Here is an 18,394-nt window from a genome sequence, read left to right as displayed (position 1 = left end):
CAAACGCCCTCACGGACTACTGCATCCACTGTACATTGGAATATTGTGCGAAAACGTATTTTTAAATAATTGTTCATTTCATTAAGTTCATCCCATAAACAAATAATGAATTATTTCACTTTATTTGAGCAACGTTTTTTTAAAGTGCTCTATAAATGAAGTTCGAGCGTGTCAACGTAGAGCGTACTGTTTGGGCTCGATTTATTTAATAGATTCTATTATTGTATTAGTCATTTCATAGTAATTGGAATTGTGTTAAAGTATTTTTGTCGTCCACCCATATCAATGTATCAGATTCAGTTAATTGTTATGCGTGCATGTTGACTTGACCGTCTCTCAATACACCCGACACACATTTTCCTATTATTTTATTATTGACTTCCATCCACTGTATAGGAACACTTTTTACGTTGTGCAAATGGCTTGATAGTGACAACATTAGCTGCCTTAATAAATTAAGACAAAAGATGACATTTAATAATACATGTGATGTGCTACCACACTACTGATCCACCAACAGGCCCTTGTCTGAAATTTTCATTCAAAAGGACAACAACACATTTTATAGTAAATCTGTGAGGAATTATGCACAACACACAACTGTAACATACATGAGTTAACACAGGTCACTCCATCTACATCACGTGCTAACTGTTAGTGTTTTCACCTTGACATTAATATTCCATCAACCTTCACTATATCTTCCCATTTTCTTTCAGCCTTTCTTCCACACGGATAGCACCATGTGAAACACTTCGGTCTTGGAGTCGTCAGACAGACTGATGTGAGTGTTTTGTATGAGTAAGCCGTCCAAGAGGCACGCGGGTGGGCTGAACTTGGAGTGGCTGGAGCTTTGCAGGAAGCTTTGCCGCCAGCGCACCGGCTCCCGCGACTTGGACTTGCAGCAGCGTTGTAACATGAGATAGAATTTCTTCAGCACGGCCTTCCTCAGCAGGATGTAGACCCAGGGGTCCAGGATCTGGTTCCACGTGGCTATGCGTACCAGAAACAGCAGTTTGTCGGATGCTGGGTCATAATCGTCTTTGGAGGTCAGTAGGATGATGCGGCTCTGTACAAAGTCATACATAAAAAAAAGAAATAATAAATCAGTCAATACTATAGGAAAACTACCACATGAAATATTAGTGGGTTAATAGTAGTGCGGTATGTTTTATTTACACTCAAATGAGATGATAGAACATAACGGGAAACACCATGGATGGGCTTACAATTGGGATCTGTGTGGCAGTGTTATAACACTTTAAGCAACGGTTATTTGAACACAAATGTGCAACATCACATGTAGACAGACAATATAACAATACTCACAGGCACGTTTTATTTATCCTCTGTGAAGAATGACTAATATTACTGCGGGTTACTGGCTCACTTATAGTGGTTAAGTGAAATCTTCATTTGCATAACTATATTATTCTGCCACCTGGTGGCCAAGTTGTGCACTCCAGAAGCAACCACAATGAATTCATCCTAGCGCAAAATTATTAACATTGTAAATATGTTATTGCTATATATGTTATAAAGTAAAATATTTTAGCGTTATTTTCCTCAGTAAAAAACACATTCCAACATTTTTTTGTGGATTTTTGAGGGGAGGCTGGAACCAAATGAAAAGGAAAAAAAATCTAAATGCCTTAATTAATCTTCCTATACTATATATACTTACATACTTAATATACTTTGTGTCTTTGTTGAATTATATCTATGCCTGCGATGTAGGGTGAGGCAAAAACAATTCAATTAAACTAAAGGGCAGAAGGTTTCAAGTAAAACAGGTTGAAAAACCCTTGCCTGGTGTCGCTCTGCTTACCAATAAAGGCCCCCAGCAAACACAGGAAACCAACATGATGGCCATGAGCTGGCAGATCATCTCAATGTGGTAAGACGTTCCTCTGCTGTGATGCTTGCGCTGCATTGTGGACAACAGCAGGGAGCAGCTGGTCACCGTATTGCAAACGATAGAGAAGAGCAGCGCCAGCAAGCCCAGCAGAGCGAAGAGCAGAGGCAGGAACACATCCAGCCAGTCGTCGGGCTCGTCCAAATTGTAAAAGCACCAGCTCCTGGATCTCTGCACCCTGTAGGACTTCCTCAGCACCACCGGCAACGCAGCCACCAGGGCGGCCAGGAACCAGATGACAGACAGCAGCTTATTCATGTGGCGGAAGGCTAAGCCGGTAGAGTGGTAAAAAGGCTTGGTGACCCCGATGCAGCGCTCTATCGCCATGGCGCTTCCCAGGAACAGCGGGCTTAGACCGAAGAAGACCAAGGTGGCGCCAAAGAGGTTGCACACCCTGCCGCTGGGGTCGAACGTCTCCCAACGCTTGCGCAAGCTGTAGACGTAAAGGACCACGGAGCCGTTGACCAGGTGGCCCAGCAGGTCCGTGACCACCAGGCTGGTGGCGAACACCGAGAAGGGCGCCTTGGATTTCAGCGGCACGCGCTTGGAGGATTTGAGCAGGATGAAGAAGGCCAGGCTGTTGGACAGGATGCCGACGGTCATGGAGATAAGCGAGGTGGTCACCGACAGTTTCTTCTCCACGCGGTTGATGTGTGTGGGCGTGGCCTCTTCCCAGCTCGTCAGATCAGAGCTCTCACTGGCCGACATTATGGGCGCGAGATCTGGAAGATAGCGCGTAATTTTGATTAAAACATCCCTCGAAAAAACACGAAACGTCAAAATCCAAGCAGTTTGTACAGTGGGGGTTGTTGTTAATTTTTTCATATTTTTCCAGTATTTGGTACCTTGGCCTTCAGTGGGGACTTCTCCCACTTAAATCCACCTCTTAGTACCATAATGTCACAAATGTCGAAAACACCAATACTACGCAAAAGAACAGCATGCAACTGTGCCGCATACATCAAATGGAGCAGCAAACCACCACAATAGATTTCAAATCAATTGTGAAATGTGACTGAGGTGTACTTTCACCTTTAATTTAATAGCTTTCACAAATGAGTACAATTGCCATTAAGTGATTGCAGCCATTTGCGTACCTCCATTTTCAGGGGCTCAAAAGTACTTTGTAGCTTTTGGACTGCAAAAGGTTAATTGGCCGGGGGCGCATTCTCTTGTTAATTCAAGACAAATGACACAGGTAACGGAGTTGGCATTTGGCAACTCTTTGACTGAAACAACCCACATGAATTTCAAGAGGATCTCAAAGCAAGTGGAGGAGGACAAAAGTGCACCAGTGAAGTCAACACCACCAGAAAATCATCGTAGACAATTAGAGCGATGATGGCAAGAAAAAAAAAAAACCCCATCAAAACAGGAGTCAATAATATTCTAGAGAAGGTAAGAAAAAAAAATAGAGAATGACAGGAACAGCTCATGATCCAAAGCATAACACATCATAAGTCAAACTTGATGGCTGCGCATGGATGGAAACGAAAGGAATGCGTGCGCTGGTGGTTGATGCGACAATCTGACAGAAGTAACAAGATAGGAGGTGAATCGTAGATCTATATTCTCTGCTAAAGTTCAAACTAAAGCAAAAAAATTGGCTAAATTGGTGGCACGAGATAAATCCAATTTTCACTTGCTTCAGACCCAAATGAAGGCAGCAAGACATGCAAACAAGCAGAAAGTGAAGTGAATTTTGAAACTCAGAATCTGATGATGTCCTTTGACTCAAGACTCTTGACATTGAAAGGCATATTACGGACTTTTTGGAAGTTGAAAAATCCAAATACATTTTCCAGTAGGACCAAACAAAATCGCGGAAAAGATTTGTTACCTGAGCCTTGTTACCTCACGTCATGAAGCTTCTTCTGCTTTTGCTGCGGTGTCAGTAAGTCAACTTCAGCATCCAGTCGATGTAGCTTATGAGTCGGAGAAGTGCTGACTACTGTCTTCTGACTTCAGCTGTTGCTACTGCTGGAAAAAAAAAGAAAAAAGAAAAAAGGACAGACATGCGCGTCCTCCTACGGCGACGGTTCCTCCAACCAATATAATGCAGCATAACACACACAAGCTCACGCACGTTTTCAAATGTGTGTGTGGGCACCCAAAATGCTCTTTCGACTGTTGCCTTTTTTTTTTAAAGGATCACAATCTACTGACGAAAGTGCTGACTCACAAACCAAGCCGGTCAAGCAATTCGGGATGTGCTACTTGATCCAGTTCCAATTTAGACATGTTGCATGTGTACTACACAAAGAATTTATACAGACACAAGAAAGATGCAACGTTTTGGTTACGTAGTGTGATGTTCATTCACAAGTATTATAAAATACTTTCAACGTGTGGCATAACACATTACCACAACAGTAAGTAATCGAAATTGAAGCATTCAGCGTCAAAGATGCTGTTCTTGTAACCTTAATTTTTCCTAAACTTGCCCTGTGAAAGTTCAAAATAGTTACCGTGAAGTCCTATTATTAGCCCTATGTGGCTACAATAGTTGAATTGTACTCCTATTATGTGAAAACACTTTTTTGATCTGAGAATACAATACATCATAATGATTCAGAGATACAGGTCGATAATTAGCAGAGTTGAAGCTTTAGTTATACAAATTATTTCTGCCCCACTGCCAAATTGTAGCACCAAAGGCTTAACATTAACATTTATTCGCCTATTTCTATTCCGAGGAAAACATGCAGGTACTTTTTTGGTTGCACATGTACCCGCCCTCAAAGAATTTGCAGTCTAAATAGTTTCAATTTGAGAAGGAAATCGGGGGCCTTGAATCGGAATTCCCCACGTTCAAGTGCCAGTTTGGTTTCTTATGTGCTCGATCCACACCTCATGGAAACGATGATGATAAAGCTGATAAAGTTATTATTGGATGCAGAAATACTTGTTCTTAGGACTTACGGTACTTCACTTGTTCAATCGACAAGGGCGTGAAGTGCAAACACATCCACCGCCTGAAACGTAACAACAACGTGTTATCTTTTTCTTTGGTACACTTGCATCTGGAGTGACTTTCATTTGCTACCATACTCAACACACTCTTCGAAAAAAATTCAATTTCTATTTCTGTACCTGTTTTTGGTCCTGAGCACAAGTTGGTAAACCCTCACATCTTCTGAAAATAAAAGTCTAAATATATAAAGCATGAGCAACTTTTGCGGTTAAGAGCCACATTGGATTTTTAAATCGAACCGATGAGCCAGTTCATTCATAGATGAGGGTTGAAACCCCACAAAAAAATCATTTTAAATGTGTATGTAGAATATGCAATAAGTAATATTATCATTTTAGACAGATAGATATGGATGATTAGTGTTAATGAACTAAAATAAGATATATGTCAAATGGGATAGTTGACTAACATTTGTAGTTTACAATATAATTTGCATTCTATTGACAATATAATGTATATTAATTAACCAATTATTTAATGAGCCAAATGAATAAAAAAATGAATTTGGTGATTACTCATACACAGATGTCAGTGTTTCTCTCCCAGCTGTTGCCCGAAAAATTATTCACAGTGGATTATATTTTACACCAGAAAAAAGCATGGTGAGATGTTCTACTAAGAGGAGACCAATAGTATTGTTATGACAATTATTTTCGTAATTATTAACCTTATGTAATAATATATATTTATATTTTCTGAGCGTTTCATAAATAAGACACAAAAAAAAAAAGAAGAGGTTTGATAACTACTTTGAAAAATTCTGGTTAACATAATTTTTTTTTTTTTTACCCTCAACATTTGACAGACATAAGAAAATATGAACGCTAAACTGAAAATTCATTAATTTGTGATCTAAAAGTTAACTTGACATGGGAAACAAGCAAGCGAATTTCTAAATTGTTTGCAAAAGTATAGCGGGAAAAAAAACTGTCTATAGTCTGCATAGTCAGGTATACAATCGTTTTCGTGTTGTTGTGTGACTAGCTTGTACCGTAATTAGCTAGCAGGCTATTTCCTTCGTTCCGGGAGACATATACCACATCGTTCTTGATTCTGGGGCGGGGGTGAATGCATCCTACGTTATTCAAATACAAAACAACAAAAAAATAACAATAGGGTGTCAAAAGTCGTCTTATCCTTTTCTTTCTTGAGACGCCTAACAACCCCAAATCACTCCCGGGTTTGACATCGCACCATCTAAGTGTGCCGTCACAGACGGAAACATGGGCGGCATTGGTCCACATGCACCAGACCAAAAATCACATCCTTTTGTTGGATGCCTTAATAGGCAAGGCCAAGCTCGGAAGGGTGGGGTTGTGTTCGGCAGGAGTAATAGAAAATGAGCCATAATGTTAGCTTCGACAGTACTGTCCTGGACCTAATCACAAGAAGCACTCCAACAGCAAAAGTCACAGGTATCAAACGTACTCTTCCCCTGTTCGTACTCGGCGTCGTCATTTTCTCGCCATCACACAGCCCCAAGTGGCCTGAAATGGTCCCCAGCCAGCAATTTTACAGATTAGTAATGGTGCCACAAGGAGAAAAAAAGGCCTTCAAAGAACCATATGTTCATCATCGTCAGTGTACTTTGCCGTTTAAAAAAAAAAGATTCTAGTGGTTCACTATTCACAAATTCACCTATTCACATTTTTTTTCTGTAGAACATATCCTCAGCAATTTGCTAAGAAATTAGCATTTTTTTGTGCTCTTCTGAAATCCTAAGACACCACAAGAGGGGACCAAAGCCCACTCTAATAGGAAAGTAGTTGAGTGGATATTTGAACACAAATGTTGGAGGAACATACATAGACAGATGATACAACAATACCGACAGGCATACAATATATTCTTAATCCTCTGCGAAGAAAGACTAATCTTCATGCAACTTACTGAGGAACTGTGACCGTCGTCATCCGTTTCTGTAGTGCTTCCATTTTCCCTTAACTTTTGAAGCTCCGTTGCAAAAACGATATTAAATATCTGAGTAGTATTTCTAACTGTTGTGATACTTTTTGCCAGCAGGTGGCAGCACAAACTTACAATCCTGTTATTTTAATGACTTGGTCCCCAAGAAGCTGAACAAATAATGAGAGTAATGATAAATTATTCATGGGTATTTGTAGTGTTGACATGCAGGTTTAAAATGAATACGATTTATATTTTTTGTGATTTCTCAAATGCTGTGGATGCTCTCAGCGGGCCATGGCATGTGCTGCAAAATGTAACTGCACAGATGTCAGAAAGAGCCTAATAGAACATCTGCACTTTGTTTGGAGTTAATCAGAGTCACTTGAAATGGTGAAAGTGTGTGCTGACTCCCATTTAACACGAGTTTGAACGTGATTGATTTGTTTCTGAATGTAGCCACACCCCCGAGTCAAAAGAGGACGTGCGCACTTTTGCAACCATATTATCTCAGCTGTTTATTTTTGCTTCCTCTCTTACGATGTTTTTAAATGATTTCTCTTGGTCTCATAGTGGAAGTGGAGTGTCAAAATAATACATAAGTTTATTCTCACTCAATACTTAACACGCGATCGCTCTTTTGACCCGAACAGCTCAACACTGTTGTTTACCTCCTCGGTTACGTTCAAGGTCAGCGGAAATAATGACGCCGCCTGGAGCATCCTTGTCAGAGGCTGCCTGGGCAGGCTCATTTGCCGCCAGCTTGACATTTGAAGCCTTTGAGGGAAAATAAGTCAAGATTTCTAGTTACACCTGAAGGGCCCAGTCATCTGTATGCGGGGCACACAGGGCAACGTAGCATGGCGCCCCGGCGCCGCATGCTCCGTCTCGGTTCAGAGCACTTGAGATCATTTAAGATTCCGCACTTGGCGCTGGCTCCTGTGGTCAAATTCGTAAGACGTTCTCGTAACACACGGGAACGGGCAGCAGTCCAAAGTGAAGTGCATTTTTTTTTTTTTCAAAGCAGGACAAAGCATATGCGGGATTCTGTAGCAGGCCTCTGGAGATATGGATGCAGACCTGCATGGTAATCCCCCTTCTGAAAACTATGTCAGGTGCAGAAGCAACACTGAGGCATCTGCGCTGATGTACAGCGGTGCCTTGAGATTCAACTGACTCAACTTGTGAGTTTTTGGAGGTACGCAGACTCGAGGTACGAGCGCTGTGTGGCGGCGGGGGGACTCGACTCATTTTACAACAAGCAGCAGTTTGAGAGATACATCAACAAAAAACGGACACACATTCAGAAAGAGAAGAGAGGACAACATCTAATCAGTGGTGTCTATAAATACTGGTCAACACATTGTCACCGTTTTTTTTTGTTTTTTAATCAGAGATGTGCGTAAGTAAACCAGATTTTCATAATAGTAATAAGAGAATGACAACGATATACTCTGTAATGTAGTAACATATTTAAAAATATCCATGAATTAAGGGTTAGGTTCAGCTCTAAATTACAACACCTGGTAAAATCCGCATTGTGCAAACTTTTACAGGTCCAATTTAAAAACAAAACAAAAAAAAATCTCTTAACCAAGTCATGACAGTTTGTGCGTTGAATCTTTCTCTGAGACGCGTTTGTTGAACTATTTCCAGACTTCCTCATCCCGTCCCAGAACCAGCCCGTCAAGTTGGTCCGAGAGGGAATCTCGCAAGGCAAGGACAGTCCTTCCCTTCTCTTCTCGAGGATCTCAGGATCCAGTCCCAATGGCGCTGGAGAGATTTCCCGCCGCTGCGGGTTTCCAGTCCGGCTGGTGAAAATGGATGTCGAGGCTCCGAGCCCAGTTGGCAAAGGCCATCTTCTCGGTGATGAAGCGGTGGTGGCTCCCTCGCCGGCTTCTCTCGTGGGTCAGGTACATGGCGCACTCGGAGGGGCCGGAGGGCTCGTAGTAGTGATATGGCACTGACGGATTGGAGGGGGATCTGCGGTATATGAGAGGCAGGATATGGGAGGAAATCAGTTGGGTTGCACAGAACAATTCACTTAAACAAATACAGTTGTCCCTTGATTTCATGTTCCGCCGTAGAAATGCCATTCGTTTGTTGAAAAAAGTTATTGTACTTTATAAAACACGCAGAACATAGAGAATTAAACAGTTTGTGCATCGTGAGGATTCGATGGGCATCGTCCTGTTCCTCCCGGCGCCTTCCCGTGTCCATGCCTTTGCCGCCGGGCGGCAGTATCACATTGACTAACACGCGACATGTTGATTTGATTTTGAAACGCAAGAGCGTCGCGGCTAAACGGCAGTAATATTGGTCGTTTTTCACTGAGGATAAAGAATCTATGCCTGTGTATATTGCTGTATGCTGTCTGCATGGGTTGCCGCCGCCTGTGTTGTTTAAGGCTTAGAATTCTTGTGACGTTGCTGCTAGTTTAATTAGTTTAACTCCAGTGTGTAATCGTACAACAGTTCGGAATATTCCCGGCAAGATTAATAACTGTTTTTTTCAGTGTGTTATCATTGGGACAAATTAGTATTCTACACTCAGGGTTGTCTCTTGCCTTTGTCACCGAGGGTAAGCAAACTCCCCGTTGCCGCCGCCGGTTGAGGACGTTATTAAAGATGAACGAGGTGCGGGGAGCGCCATAAAACAAAATCAGAGTGGGGCTGTTACAAAACAAACCATCTGCTCCTTTTTATGCACTATTTGTCGGAGTCACTCAAAAAGGAGGCGGCAGAGTCAAACGTGGACTTGAAATAATACTGTAGTTAAAACGGAAGTTGAATGCAAAATGGCTGCCAGTATACCCAGAACGCAAAGAGCAACAACAACCAACTTTTAAAATGAAAACGTGAATGTACCTGCAGTGGTCAGGCGGCACCATGCCATACACGTTGATCCTGTCACACAGCTCCAGGGCAATGGCCATCGTGAACCAGCCGGTGCTCAGCCAGGAGTTGGAACTTTTCCTGAACATATATGTTGACATTTAAAAAAAAAAAAAAATCAATTATTATTGATTACGGTACATCCGCATATATTTACGCTGTGCCTTCTTTAGTCAAGTGTGTCATCCAGTTAAAGCAACACCGTGTCATATGTCAGTTTTGGTTGATTATGGCGGCGCCATGTGGACAAAAAAGCGGTAGTGTTATGACAAAAGTCAACCAGGTTTCCCGTAGTGTCGTGAAATCCGGAGCTCTCGCTGGCCTGCAAGTTGGACTGAATGACATTTCTATTTCCAGTGGCTGTGTGAAAGATGAATAGCATTGAGGTAATGAATCACGTTTTGTTTAAATAATACTTTTGCTTGTTTATTTTTGGGGGATTTCTGTCATGACACCAGTAATAGCGCGTAGACGTTCGAATCGACTTCCGTCCTTGTAGCGAAAGGAGGAAGTGAAGCCGTAAAGCAATTCAGGATATTTGTATTTTTTATGTGTGCCAGGGTGGCTCCCATCCTCCTCAAAGTTGCTTAGTGCCAGTAAAAACGATACAGACCCCCCGCCCCCACCCAGGGCATGACAAAAGTCCCATTCAACTACTTGTAAGTCAATGTTTCATCAAAAGAGTTGTGAATTTTTTTTTTTTTATTAAGGTCGAATTCTTGCCCAGTGCTGCTTTAAGAAAACTAAACAATCATTGTGGTTGTAGTTTGCACTGCAGTCCCCCTCATGTTGGTAACCAAAATATGAGAAACACCTCTCGTCATGATGCAGTGTATTTCCACAGCGCTGCAAACACAGCTGTTGTACTGAATGTGAATATAACGAGCTGATGTACATTAGTTGTACATCTCGCGTTAGACAATTTTCAAATGAAGTATTTACCTGTCAATGCCGGTTTCATTTTTGAAAAGTTCATCAAAGGCCATCATTTTAAGTCGAGAAATGATATAAACTTTGAGGCTGGGCAATTGCTGGCTCAACATCTTCAGGTGGTTGTAAACGTGGCCCCTGCCGTCGCGTTTCATGCAGCTGCTCGGCCCCCAGAAGACGAACGCCGCGCCCTGGCTGGCGTTGAGCAACTCCCGTTGTCTGCGGAGCACCCGCTGCAGGCTGGAATGCGCTATCACGCGTAGACTGGTGCGCCGGCCCACGTCCCGCTCGTAGCCCACGCTGGGGGCGTCGTTCATACGGATGACGCACTCGGAGCGGTCGATTTCTTGGCCCCTCTCTCCGCCGGTGAGCTGGCCCGAGCTGGTGACGAGGGAGCACGTCCGGCAGTGCATCCTTAGGGTCTACGGGTCACGTGGAATTACTTACAGACACGGGATATACATTTTTTTTTTTTTAAAAGTCTACACACCCTTGTTCAAATGCCAGGTTTTTGTGATCACGGTAAGCCTCCCTGTGACTGAAGACAAAATGGCCGCCCCCAAAGATGGCTAAAACAAGTGGATTAACACTTATTCCACAAACACAATATTTATCAGAATGCCTTGTTTCAAATAGTGGGCTTGCATAGAACATAGTCTTGGAAAAAAATATGTTTGCGTTGACTTCCGCTTTAAAAGTGTACTTCTCAAGCATTTGTTTATTTAACAGCCAATCAGAGCTGTTTTGCATACTGCGATTAATGGCCCATTCATTCAAGTAATCTGAAAAGCACAATAATACCAACATCTCTTAATTCTTCACAATTCTGAATGATGGTTTTTACGAAGGTTCGCTCTTGCTTGTGTTATGAATGTGTTGAGCAAGGTTCTGCATATTTATTTCATGAAACCATGACTGCGGATGGTATGATAAACCATGACTTCTCAGCCATGTTATGTGCTTGCTATGGTGTGAAAATGATAGCTAGAATTCACGTTGACCGCATTCAATTCTTATGACAGATTCTTATAAAATTTGTATTCAGACCTGACTCCTGACCAATGCTGGTTAGCGCATAGTTTTGCCACTGATGTCAATTGTTTGAGTCTACTGTCCATATCGTAAATGGATTAATGGGCTGCTCTCTCTAAATTGTGGGCTAGTCTCTTGGGGGTAAAATGCAGGAAAATAATTCAATAGCACCGAATTGGCCCCAAATAGATGCCGGCCCACTGGGCATCTTCCCTGTATGCCAGATGGACAGCCCCGTTTGTGATGTAAACAAAAAGAAAAATCCCCACTTATTGGGCGTAGACACTTGCGCATCGAAATTGCGCAAAAAATTATATATGTGCTTGAGGGCCACATTTGATTTTGAAAATGAACAGATGGGCCGGCAAAAATGGAATCAGCTCAAATCCATCCATCCATCGTCTATTCCAGTGGTCCCCACCCACGGCTCTGCGAGCATGGTCAAAACAGCTTCGCAATCAACAGCAGCAGCGCAATGCTATCAAGTTGTGATTATGCACGGGGCTTTGTGCGGTGTGAGCGTGCGCGGCTTCCCTCCATGCGGCAGCCAGCGGTCGACCTCAGATGCCCCCGATGAAAAACGGATACAGTGCAACTGTATGTGCCGCGGCAAATGTCCGCTGCGGTTCGTCAACGAGCTGCAGCGGCCCGGTGGCAAGCCACAGCAGAGGGTCCTCGTCACAGAAGTGGGGTGTGGGAAGCGGTTTGAAATAAATGGGTTCGAAAGAACTCATTTCACCCGCTTTTACGAGAAAGTAATGAAGGCAGCAGGGTGGTCGAAATGACGGGTCACCGCATCGTATCACAAGGGAGGGAACTCGGCAGTAATCGCTCAAGTAGAAATCTATACCCGCTTTGTGTTTTTCGTTCGCTAAATCTTTTATGGTGAACACATGAATTAGGAATCGAGAAAGTATAAACTAGGGAAATCCACCCTTTTTTAGCCATCTCATGGGGCGGTCATTTTGCCACTTTCAGTCAACTGAAATTGACATCACAGTTGCTCAGGTAACGACCAATCACGGCTCACCTGTTTTTTTTTTAAAGCTGAGCCATGATTGGTTGTCATTTTCAGCTGACGGCAAGTGACAAAATGGCCACCCCCTGAGATGGACAAAAACAGGTGGATTTTACTACCGGTACTTAAAGCGGACACAAACATTTTTTTTTCAAGAATATGTTCTATGCAAGCCCACTAGTTGAAACAAGGCATTTTGATAAATATTGCGTTTGTGGAATAAGTGTTAATCCACTCGTTTTTAGCCATCTTTGGGGGCGGCCATTTTGTCTTCTGTCGACTGAAAATGACATCACAACTTCTCACAACGACCAATCACGGCTCACATTCAGAAAACAGGTCAGCCGTGATTGGTCGTTGTGAGCAGTTGTGATGTCATTTTCAGCCGACAGAAGACAAAATGGCCGCCCCCGGGGATGGCTAAAAACGACTGCATTTTGCTGCTTAACTTATATTCCACAAACACAACATTTATCAGAATGCTGTGTTTCAACTAGTGGGCCTGCTGGAAACATATCCTTGAAAAAAATATGTTCCCAGCAGTCCCACTAGTTTAAAACACAACATTCGGATTAATTTTGCATTTGTGGAATATAAGTACAACACAAATACACTAATGTGTTCAACTATATTTGATATGGTTTGTGTTTAAAAAATGTTTGTACAAATTTAAATCATTTTAAACAATTATTTATAAGAGGGGTAAAACAATTCAAACATTTTATATGGTCTCCCTCGATTGCAGATTTGTACCTATTGCAGGTGGGTCTGGAACATATGCATCAGGATAGAACGGGGAAAAAATAATAAAACAATGTGCAATTGCTGCATAATATTTACCTTGCGGTCCACGACACCTGCGAAACTCCCTTGTGTTGATACCAAAGCCATCTGTGCTCTTTTTCTCACGGCAGACGCGGGACCTTCTCTTTGTCGGGAGGATGGAGATGATAACGCTGAGGATGATCTGCCGCCACCAGATCTCCTGTTGTACGCCACCATCAAACTGGTAACCATGGTGACGACAATGATGCTACTAACACCTTGGCACTGGAGCGGAGAGACATAACACAGAGACGTCACGGCACAACACACAGCCAAAACTAGGACGGAGGTTAGTAAGACAAAAGGCGAGCAACAGACGTCTTGAGTGCATTAAAAATGGAAGGACTGTTTTTTTTTTTTTTTTTTCCCTGACAGGCAAAAAATAGCATTGCATGGATGCACCCATGTCGGTTCAATATATTCCGAACAGTGTAATAATATATAATGCTAATTCACAAGCTGGCGCTTCTTCAGAGCATCACTGAATTCTAAAGCACCTGACCCCCTCCCAAAGCAAAAAGGCACTACCCACATATTTCCCCCTACGGGTCTCATTTATAATTACCAAGCGTATCCTCATTTTCCTCTCCTCTCGTTTGGAGCCCTCATCCTTTCTCGGCCAGAACTCGCACGGAGCGTCGGTTCTGCTCGGCACGCATGAGTGGGACCTCAGCGCGGGGCTTGAAGCGAAGCGACTCTCCGGTGATGCTTCCCGCCCCTCCCTTTCCCCATGGCAGCTTACGCATCCTCAACTCTCCTCCCCATGATCCTAAACACCTCCGTTACTCGAGTACTGTAAGGCAGCAAGTCCCAGTGCAGCGTTTGCAAACCTTGATTGAGCCGAGGCATTTATTTTGCAAATTTTGCAAGCCAAAATGAAAGATTGTCAGTATTCATACAATGAGAAAAATGCACACATGGTCCCGACAGGAAGTAAACGTGCGAATTCTTGATTGTCAGCATTCACACAATGGCCGACAGCCCTTTTTCCGCACAAATGAACCACCCGCGGTGAAAATAAATACGACGGCATTGTTGGCTTATCGTTTCGCTTTGACTGCAACAGTCGAAAAGCTTCACAGGAGTTAATTAAGATAGCGCGCGGATGGATTTTTGAGATTAGAAATCTGTATTCTCACCTCGCATGGTTAACAGCCGATAGCGCTTGACTGGCGCTGGGAGATAATTGACAAGAACAGAAGAGTAGTGGCGAACATATTCTCCTCGTTTGTCACAGAAACCGGAGCAGGCCACGGCTTCTCAAGGGGAAAAGACTCGCTGGAAACTGTAATCGATTTGCGTAAAGCTGCATGGGAAAGATTGGTGTAATTAAGAAAAATAAAATCGCGACGTTTTTAGCATATCGTTAGCCTAGTAGCATAATTCCCCAAGTCATTTACTCGACAATGGTAATCTGCAAAGGTCGAATCGAGGCAACTGTGCTCTTCTTGTTTGTTGAAATTGTTAAAAAGAAAGGCCATAAGGCGAATATTTTACATTTATACATTTTAAATAACATTTACACATCCCTTTGTCTTGCACTGGTATGAAGAGGCCTTAACCACTTTGTGACAAATAAATGAATAAAACTAAAATAGAGTCAAATTTTTCACCTTTTTAAGATGTACGGAGCTAGTCAGAATGAGCTCCACTTCCGCTTCTATGGTTATCGACATCTTTTAGCTTTTTTTTTTTTCTTCTTAAAATTCATTAAAATGCATTAATTTTTTTCTATTTATTTATCTAATTGCATAGTTGCTTATTTTATTAATTTATAAATGATGACAATTTTGGTCAGCTACGGTTTAGTGACTTGAGTGCAAATATAGTTTCTGATGCGATGCAATTCTACACCTACAAAAACATAATCCAAATAATAGGTCTATATTTTTAAATAAATGATCACAAAAACGGAATCGTGTGCCAAATGTGGTGGCCGGTGAATGTATGTACGCAATCCAACAAAACAAAAACATTTGCGACTGTCTACGCAAGGAACATTTTGCAGTAAAAAAAAAAAAAGTCACTGTCCAAGCCTCTGAAAATAGAAAGAGTCCTTCAAGTCCGCTCATTCGTTTTATTTGACATCACAATCAATGCAATTTTCAACTCACTCCCACAAAACAAAATAAACGAGGGCCAAAACTGAGACAATATCTCCGGGCTCCTGCCACTTTTAAGACACTGTTGATGAAAACAAATTGCATCTAATGAATTATTTATTGGGTTACATGATGCAGATCAGAGAGAAAATGAGCACAGTCAAGCACAAACAAGAAAAACGTCATCTGTACAGAGCCGGGCGGCCAACTGCAATGTGTCGTGTAGAGAGTAAATCAAACAAAAAGTTCCGAAGTCGAGTTAGGTGGGACATTTTATAGCAGGGGGGAAAAGATGGGAGCGGGTCCATTCGCTTGTGCCGTCTATTTATAGCATCAAGGCCCGACCGCATCACTTGCTGGGGAGCACACATTCACAGTCACAGCGATGCCTTTGTAGCCTCTGTTTCTTTTGTGTCCTCTGTGAGGCAGAGGGCCAACATTCAGAGAAAAATGATATATATATATATATTTTTTTTTTAAAAGGCCATTTTCAAACTAAACTCTAATATCTGTTCCATTACATAATTTTCCCGCCAAAAGTCTATTCTTTTTTTTATTTATTTATTTTTTAATCCACTCAGACTTGAGCCTCCCCACACACACACAGCTACTGTTTCCTTAACCAATCCGATTTCAGCGTTATATTAGCACGTTAGCATTTTCCATCCTCTGATTGGTTGGTCAGAGCAAGCCGAGTTCGATGAGCAAAAACACAATCTGTAGCGCTCTTCCCCCCCATTTAACAATCATCATCTCTGCTGAGAATGAGGTATTAGTCAATTATTAGATACAAATATTGATTGCGAACAGCTCCGGATGATGCACATGGCACAGTTGCATGCTGTTTCTGTATATTGTGTTTTCGTATAGTAATACCATCACTACCATGTCACAATTATAGAAACCATCGTTAAGACTGGCAGAGAGTCTGACAGTCTTTAAAGCAAATTAATTACGCCCCTTTCGAGTCCAATAAAATGTTAAAGGGGTGACATACTGTACATCGGGGGTACAATAGTCTGGCAATTGCAATTACTGTAACATCCAGGTTGGTGCCTTGGCTGCAGCTGTGAAATGATGAAATACGCGTGTCGCAGTGTTAATTGTACACCCTGCGGCTCGTGGCTCCCCCACTAGTTAAGCAAGGTCAATTTGTGTCAAAAAGTACGGAGGGAAGGAACAGCTCTTATTCCAAAGCTTATCACATCGCGCATCAAACAAGGCAGAGGCAGCGTTATAATGCGGGTAGATCTCATCTTTTTGTGTTGCCGTTCACCTGACAAAAATAAATGCAACTTCAATGTGAAGGGAACGCGTCCGTGAGGTGACACGAGTTCGCTCCAAAATGTGACACGCATTACACGAAGTATATGAAACAGTTATATATAAAGTTATATATAGTTTCATATATGAAACAGTCGAAAAGCATCTGACAGCATCTTTCGCAACAGACTCTTTTCTGCCATTAGATTTTGCGCCCGTCTGTTTTGTCGAACAATCGTGACCTTTTCTATAGGTCAGATGAGCGCCCATACTGCATTTGCATTGGATACATATCAATTTATGTAAAACGCCTGGGTCGGATTTGAAAAATATCTGAATTGTACAGTTGACGTTGACATGAAAAAAAATGATCATGACACATTGGGCAAAAAAAAAAAAAAATGGAATGTACCTGCAGTATGAACATTGTGCAAGTGTGTCACTGGGTGCCTGATATTGACTGGCCGTTCGGGAATCTCCTGAAATTCCAGATAGCCACCACACTGGGCTGTGGGGGGAAAATGTCCGATGGGTGCCATTCAAGGTTGGACCGCCAATGTAGTACAGCACTTGGTTCAACTGTTTTCGAGTGTGCTCTGTAAATAAACAAACATTACTGATTCACTTTATTACTTAGTCACGTACTTATTTCTGATTGTCAATTTAAAATGGGAAGAAAATTATACACTCCTTTGTTTAAAAAAAAAAGGAGAGGGGCGGGGGGCTTTGATTTACCACGCAAATCCCTGCAGGGGTCAGTGTTTTGCTTAACTTTCTCAGTCAAGCAAAAACAAAGGCGGTAGTATTATATTTATTAGTAATAAACCCTAACCAATCCGATATTACATGAATTTCTCTATTTTAGCGCCAACTCTCCTTGAATCTATCCAAATATAACGGCAGGAGTAAACAAAGGAAAAAGGCAAGGAAAGTCGTACCGAACAAAGAAATGACAGCGGCGGCCCCTTTAAGAGCATTTTGGAATAATTAATGAAGTCAAGCTGTAAACACCACTGAAGCTGAGCTGCGTGGCCGAAGCGCGAGCATCCTCCAGTCCGGACCTGACGAGACCCCGGAGCCGGGTGGCCGCGTGTTTTCTTGGGCTCACGGCGGTTCCCCTGCACCCCCCCCCCACCACCACCACCCCCCGTCCTCCACCTGCACACCTCGACTCGGCATATGCGGTCCCCAGGTCCAAGGCGACGACGGCGCTGCATCGGTCCCGTTTGAAGCGTGCCATGGCTCGGAAGACGGTCATCCCCCCCATGTACTATGGTGAGTGTTTTGTTGTTGTTGACTCCCAACATTGTCAAGCCGCTCTCTGTCTTTCTTTTGTCCGGTAACATCATGACAGCGCTCCCCCCGGTATCCCTCGGTGGTTCCGAGGAGTCCAGTGAAGGAATGTTAGCCGGCTGCTAACAGACAATTGTTTTTGTAACAAGTTATAATTGATGTTTTTTTTTTTTTTTAAAGGTTATCTGTGCTTTCGATGGAGCACTTTCGGTTCTTTGTGACCACATATTTTTCTGTCTTCAT

At 42.5% G+C, this 18,394-nt stretch overlaps 3 protein-coding genes and 1 long non-coding RNA gene across 8 annotated transcripts in view; 2 read left to right on the top strand and 2 right to left on the bottom strand.

Moving 5' to 3' along the window:
• LOC147138993 (uncharacterized) overlaps positions 1–8,818 on the top strand; it is a 20,933-nt gene extending 12,115 nt beyond the window's left edge. Inside the window, exons 3-5 of the long non-coding RNA XR_015088900.1 lie at positions 720–1,049; positions 7,819–7,992; positions 8,451–8,818. This is a non-coding gene — a long non-coding RNA (uncharacterized LOC147138993). The remainder of the gene's footprint in view (positions 1–719; positions 1,050–7,818; positions 7,993–8,450) is intronic.
• On the bottom strand, positions 354–4,675 carry ptgfr (prostaglandin F receptor (FP)). Of its 2 annotated transcripts, none has more exons than XM_086046613.1 (3): positions 3,770–4,675; positions 1,829–2,637; positions 354–1,069 (listed from the first exon to the last, which is right to left on the bottom strand). In XM_086046613.1, the coding sequence occupies exons 2-3, from the start codon at positions 2,621–2,623 to the stop codon at positions 716–718; spliced, it is 1,149 nt and encodes a 382-aa protein (XP_085902739.1). In that variant the 5' UTR covers positions 2,624–2,637; positions 3,770–4,675; the 3' UTR covers positions 354–715. The 2 variants fall into 2 exon arrangements, with proteins under 2 accessions (XP_085902739.1, XP_085902738.1); XM_086046612.1 differs by having other exon boundaries at positions 3,756–4,671.
• Positions 8,179–18,394, bottom strand: LOC147138992 (alpha-N-acetylgalactosaminide alpha-2,6-sialyltransferase 5-like). 2 transcript variants are annotated; one of them, XM_086046620.1, is made up of 5 exons: positions 18,023–18,394; positions 13,509–13,711; positions 10,631–11,040; positions 9,662–9,769; positions 8,179–8,777 (listed from the first exon to the last, which is right to left on the bottom strand). In XM_086046620.1, the coding sequence occupies exons 1-5, from the start codon at positions 18,123–18,125 to the stop codon at positions 8,546–8,548; spliced, it is 1,056 nt and encodes a 351-aa protein (XP_085902746.1). In that variant the 5' UTR covers positions 18,126–18,394; the 3' UTR covers positions 8,179–8,545. The 2 variants fall into 2 exon arrangements, with proteins under 2 accessions (XP_085902746.1, XP_085902744.1); XM_086046618.1 differs by lacking the exon at positions 18,023–18,394 and adding an exon at positions 14,059–14,366 and having other exon boundaries at positions 13,509–13,718.
• The window catches only part of LOC147138990 (choline transporter-like protein 5-B), a 29,537-nt gene continuing 26,291 nt past the window's right edge, over positions 15,149–18,394 (top strand). Inside the window, exon 1 of one of the 3 annotated variants that reach the window (XM_086046608.1) lies at positions 15,149–18,133. In XM_086046608.1, coding sequence (XP_085902734.1) covers positions 18,097–18,133 — 37 coding nt within the window. In that variant the 5' untranslated portion in view covers positions 15,149–18,096. The remainder of the gene's footprint in view (positions 18,134–18,394) is intronic. The other 2 variants (XM_086046607.1, XM_086046611.1) reach the window with 2 other exon arrangements.

The sequence above is a fragment of the Filicampus tigris genome, chromosome 12 (genome assembly GCF_054856515.1).
Source record: "Filicampus tigris isolate MCC_2025a chromosome 12, RoL_Ftig_1.0, whole genome shotgun sequence".
Classification (NCBI taxonomy): Eukaryota; Metazoa; Chordata; class Actinopteri; order Syngnathiformes; family Syngnathidae; genus Filicampus; species Filicampus tigris.
This window is presented reverse-complemented; position numbering and strand designations above follow the sequence as displayed.

Coding starts and splice junctions, on each gene's coding strand:
- ptgfr (XM_086046613.1), bottom strand. CDS start 2,623: ATGTCGGCCAGTGAGAGCTCTGATCTGACGAGCTGGGAAGAGGCCACG. Junction 1,070..1,828: donor TTTGCTGGGGGCCTTTATTG/GTAAGCAGAGCG, acceptor GACTTTGTACAG/AGCCGCATCATCCTACTGAC.
- LOC147138992 (XM_086046620.1), bottom strand. CDS start 18,125: ATGGGGGGGATGACCGTCTTCCGAGCCATGGCACGCTTCAAACGGGAC. Junction 13,712..18,022: donor CGCATATGCCGAGTCGAGGT/GTGCAGGTGGAG, acceptor TCCAGTGCCAAG/GTGTTAGTAGCATCATTGTC. Junction 9,770..10,630: donor AATGAAACCGGCATTGACAG/GTAAATACTTCA, acceptor ATATATGTTCAG/GAAAAGTTCCAACTCCTGGC.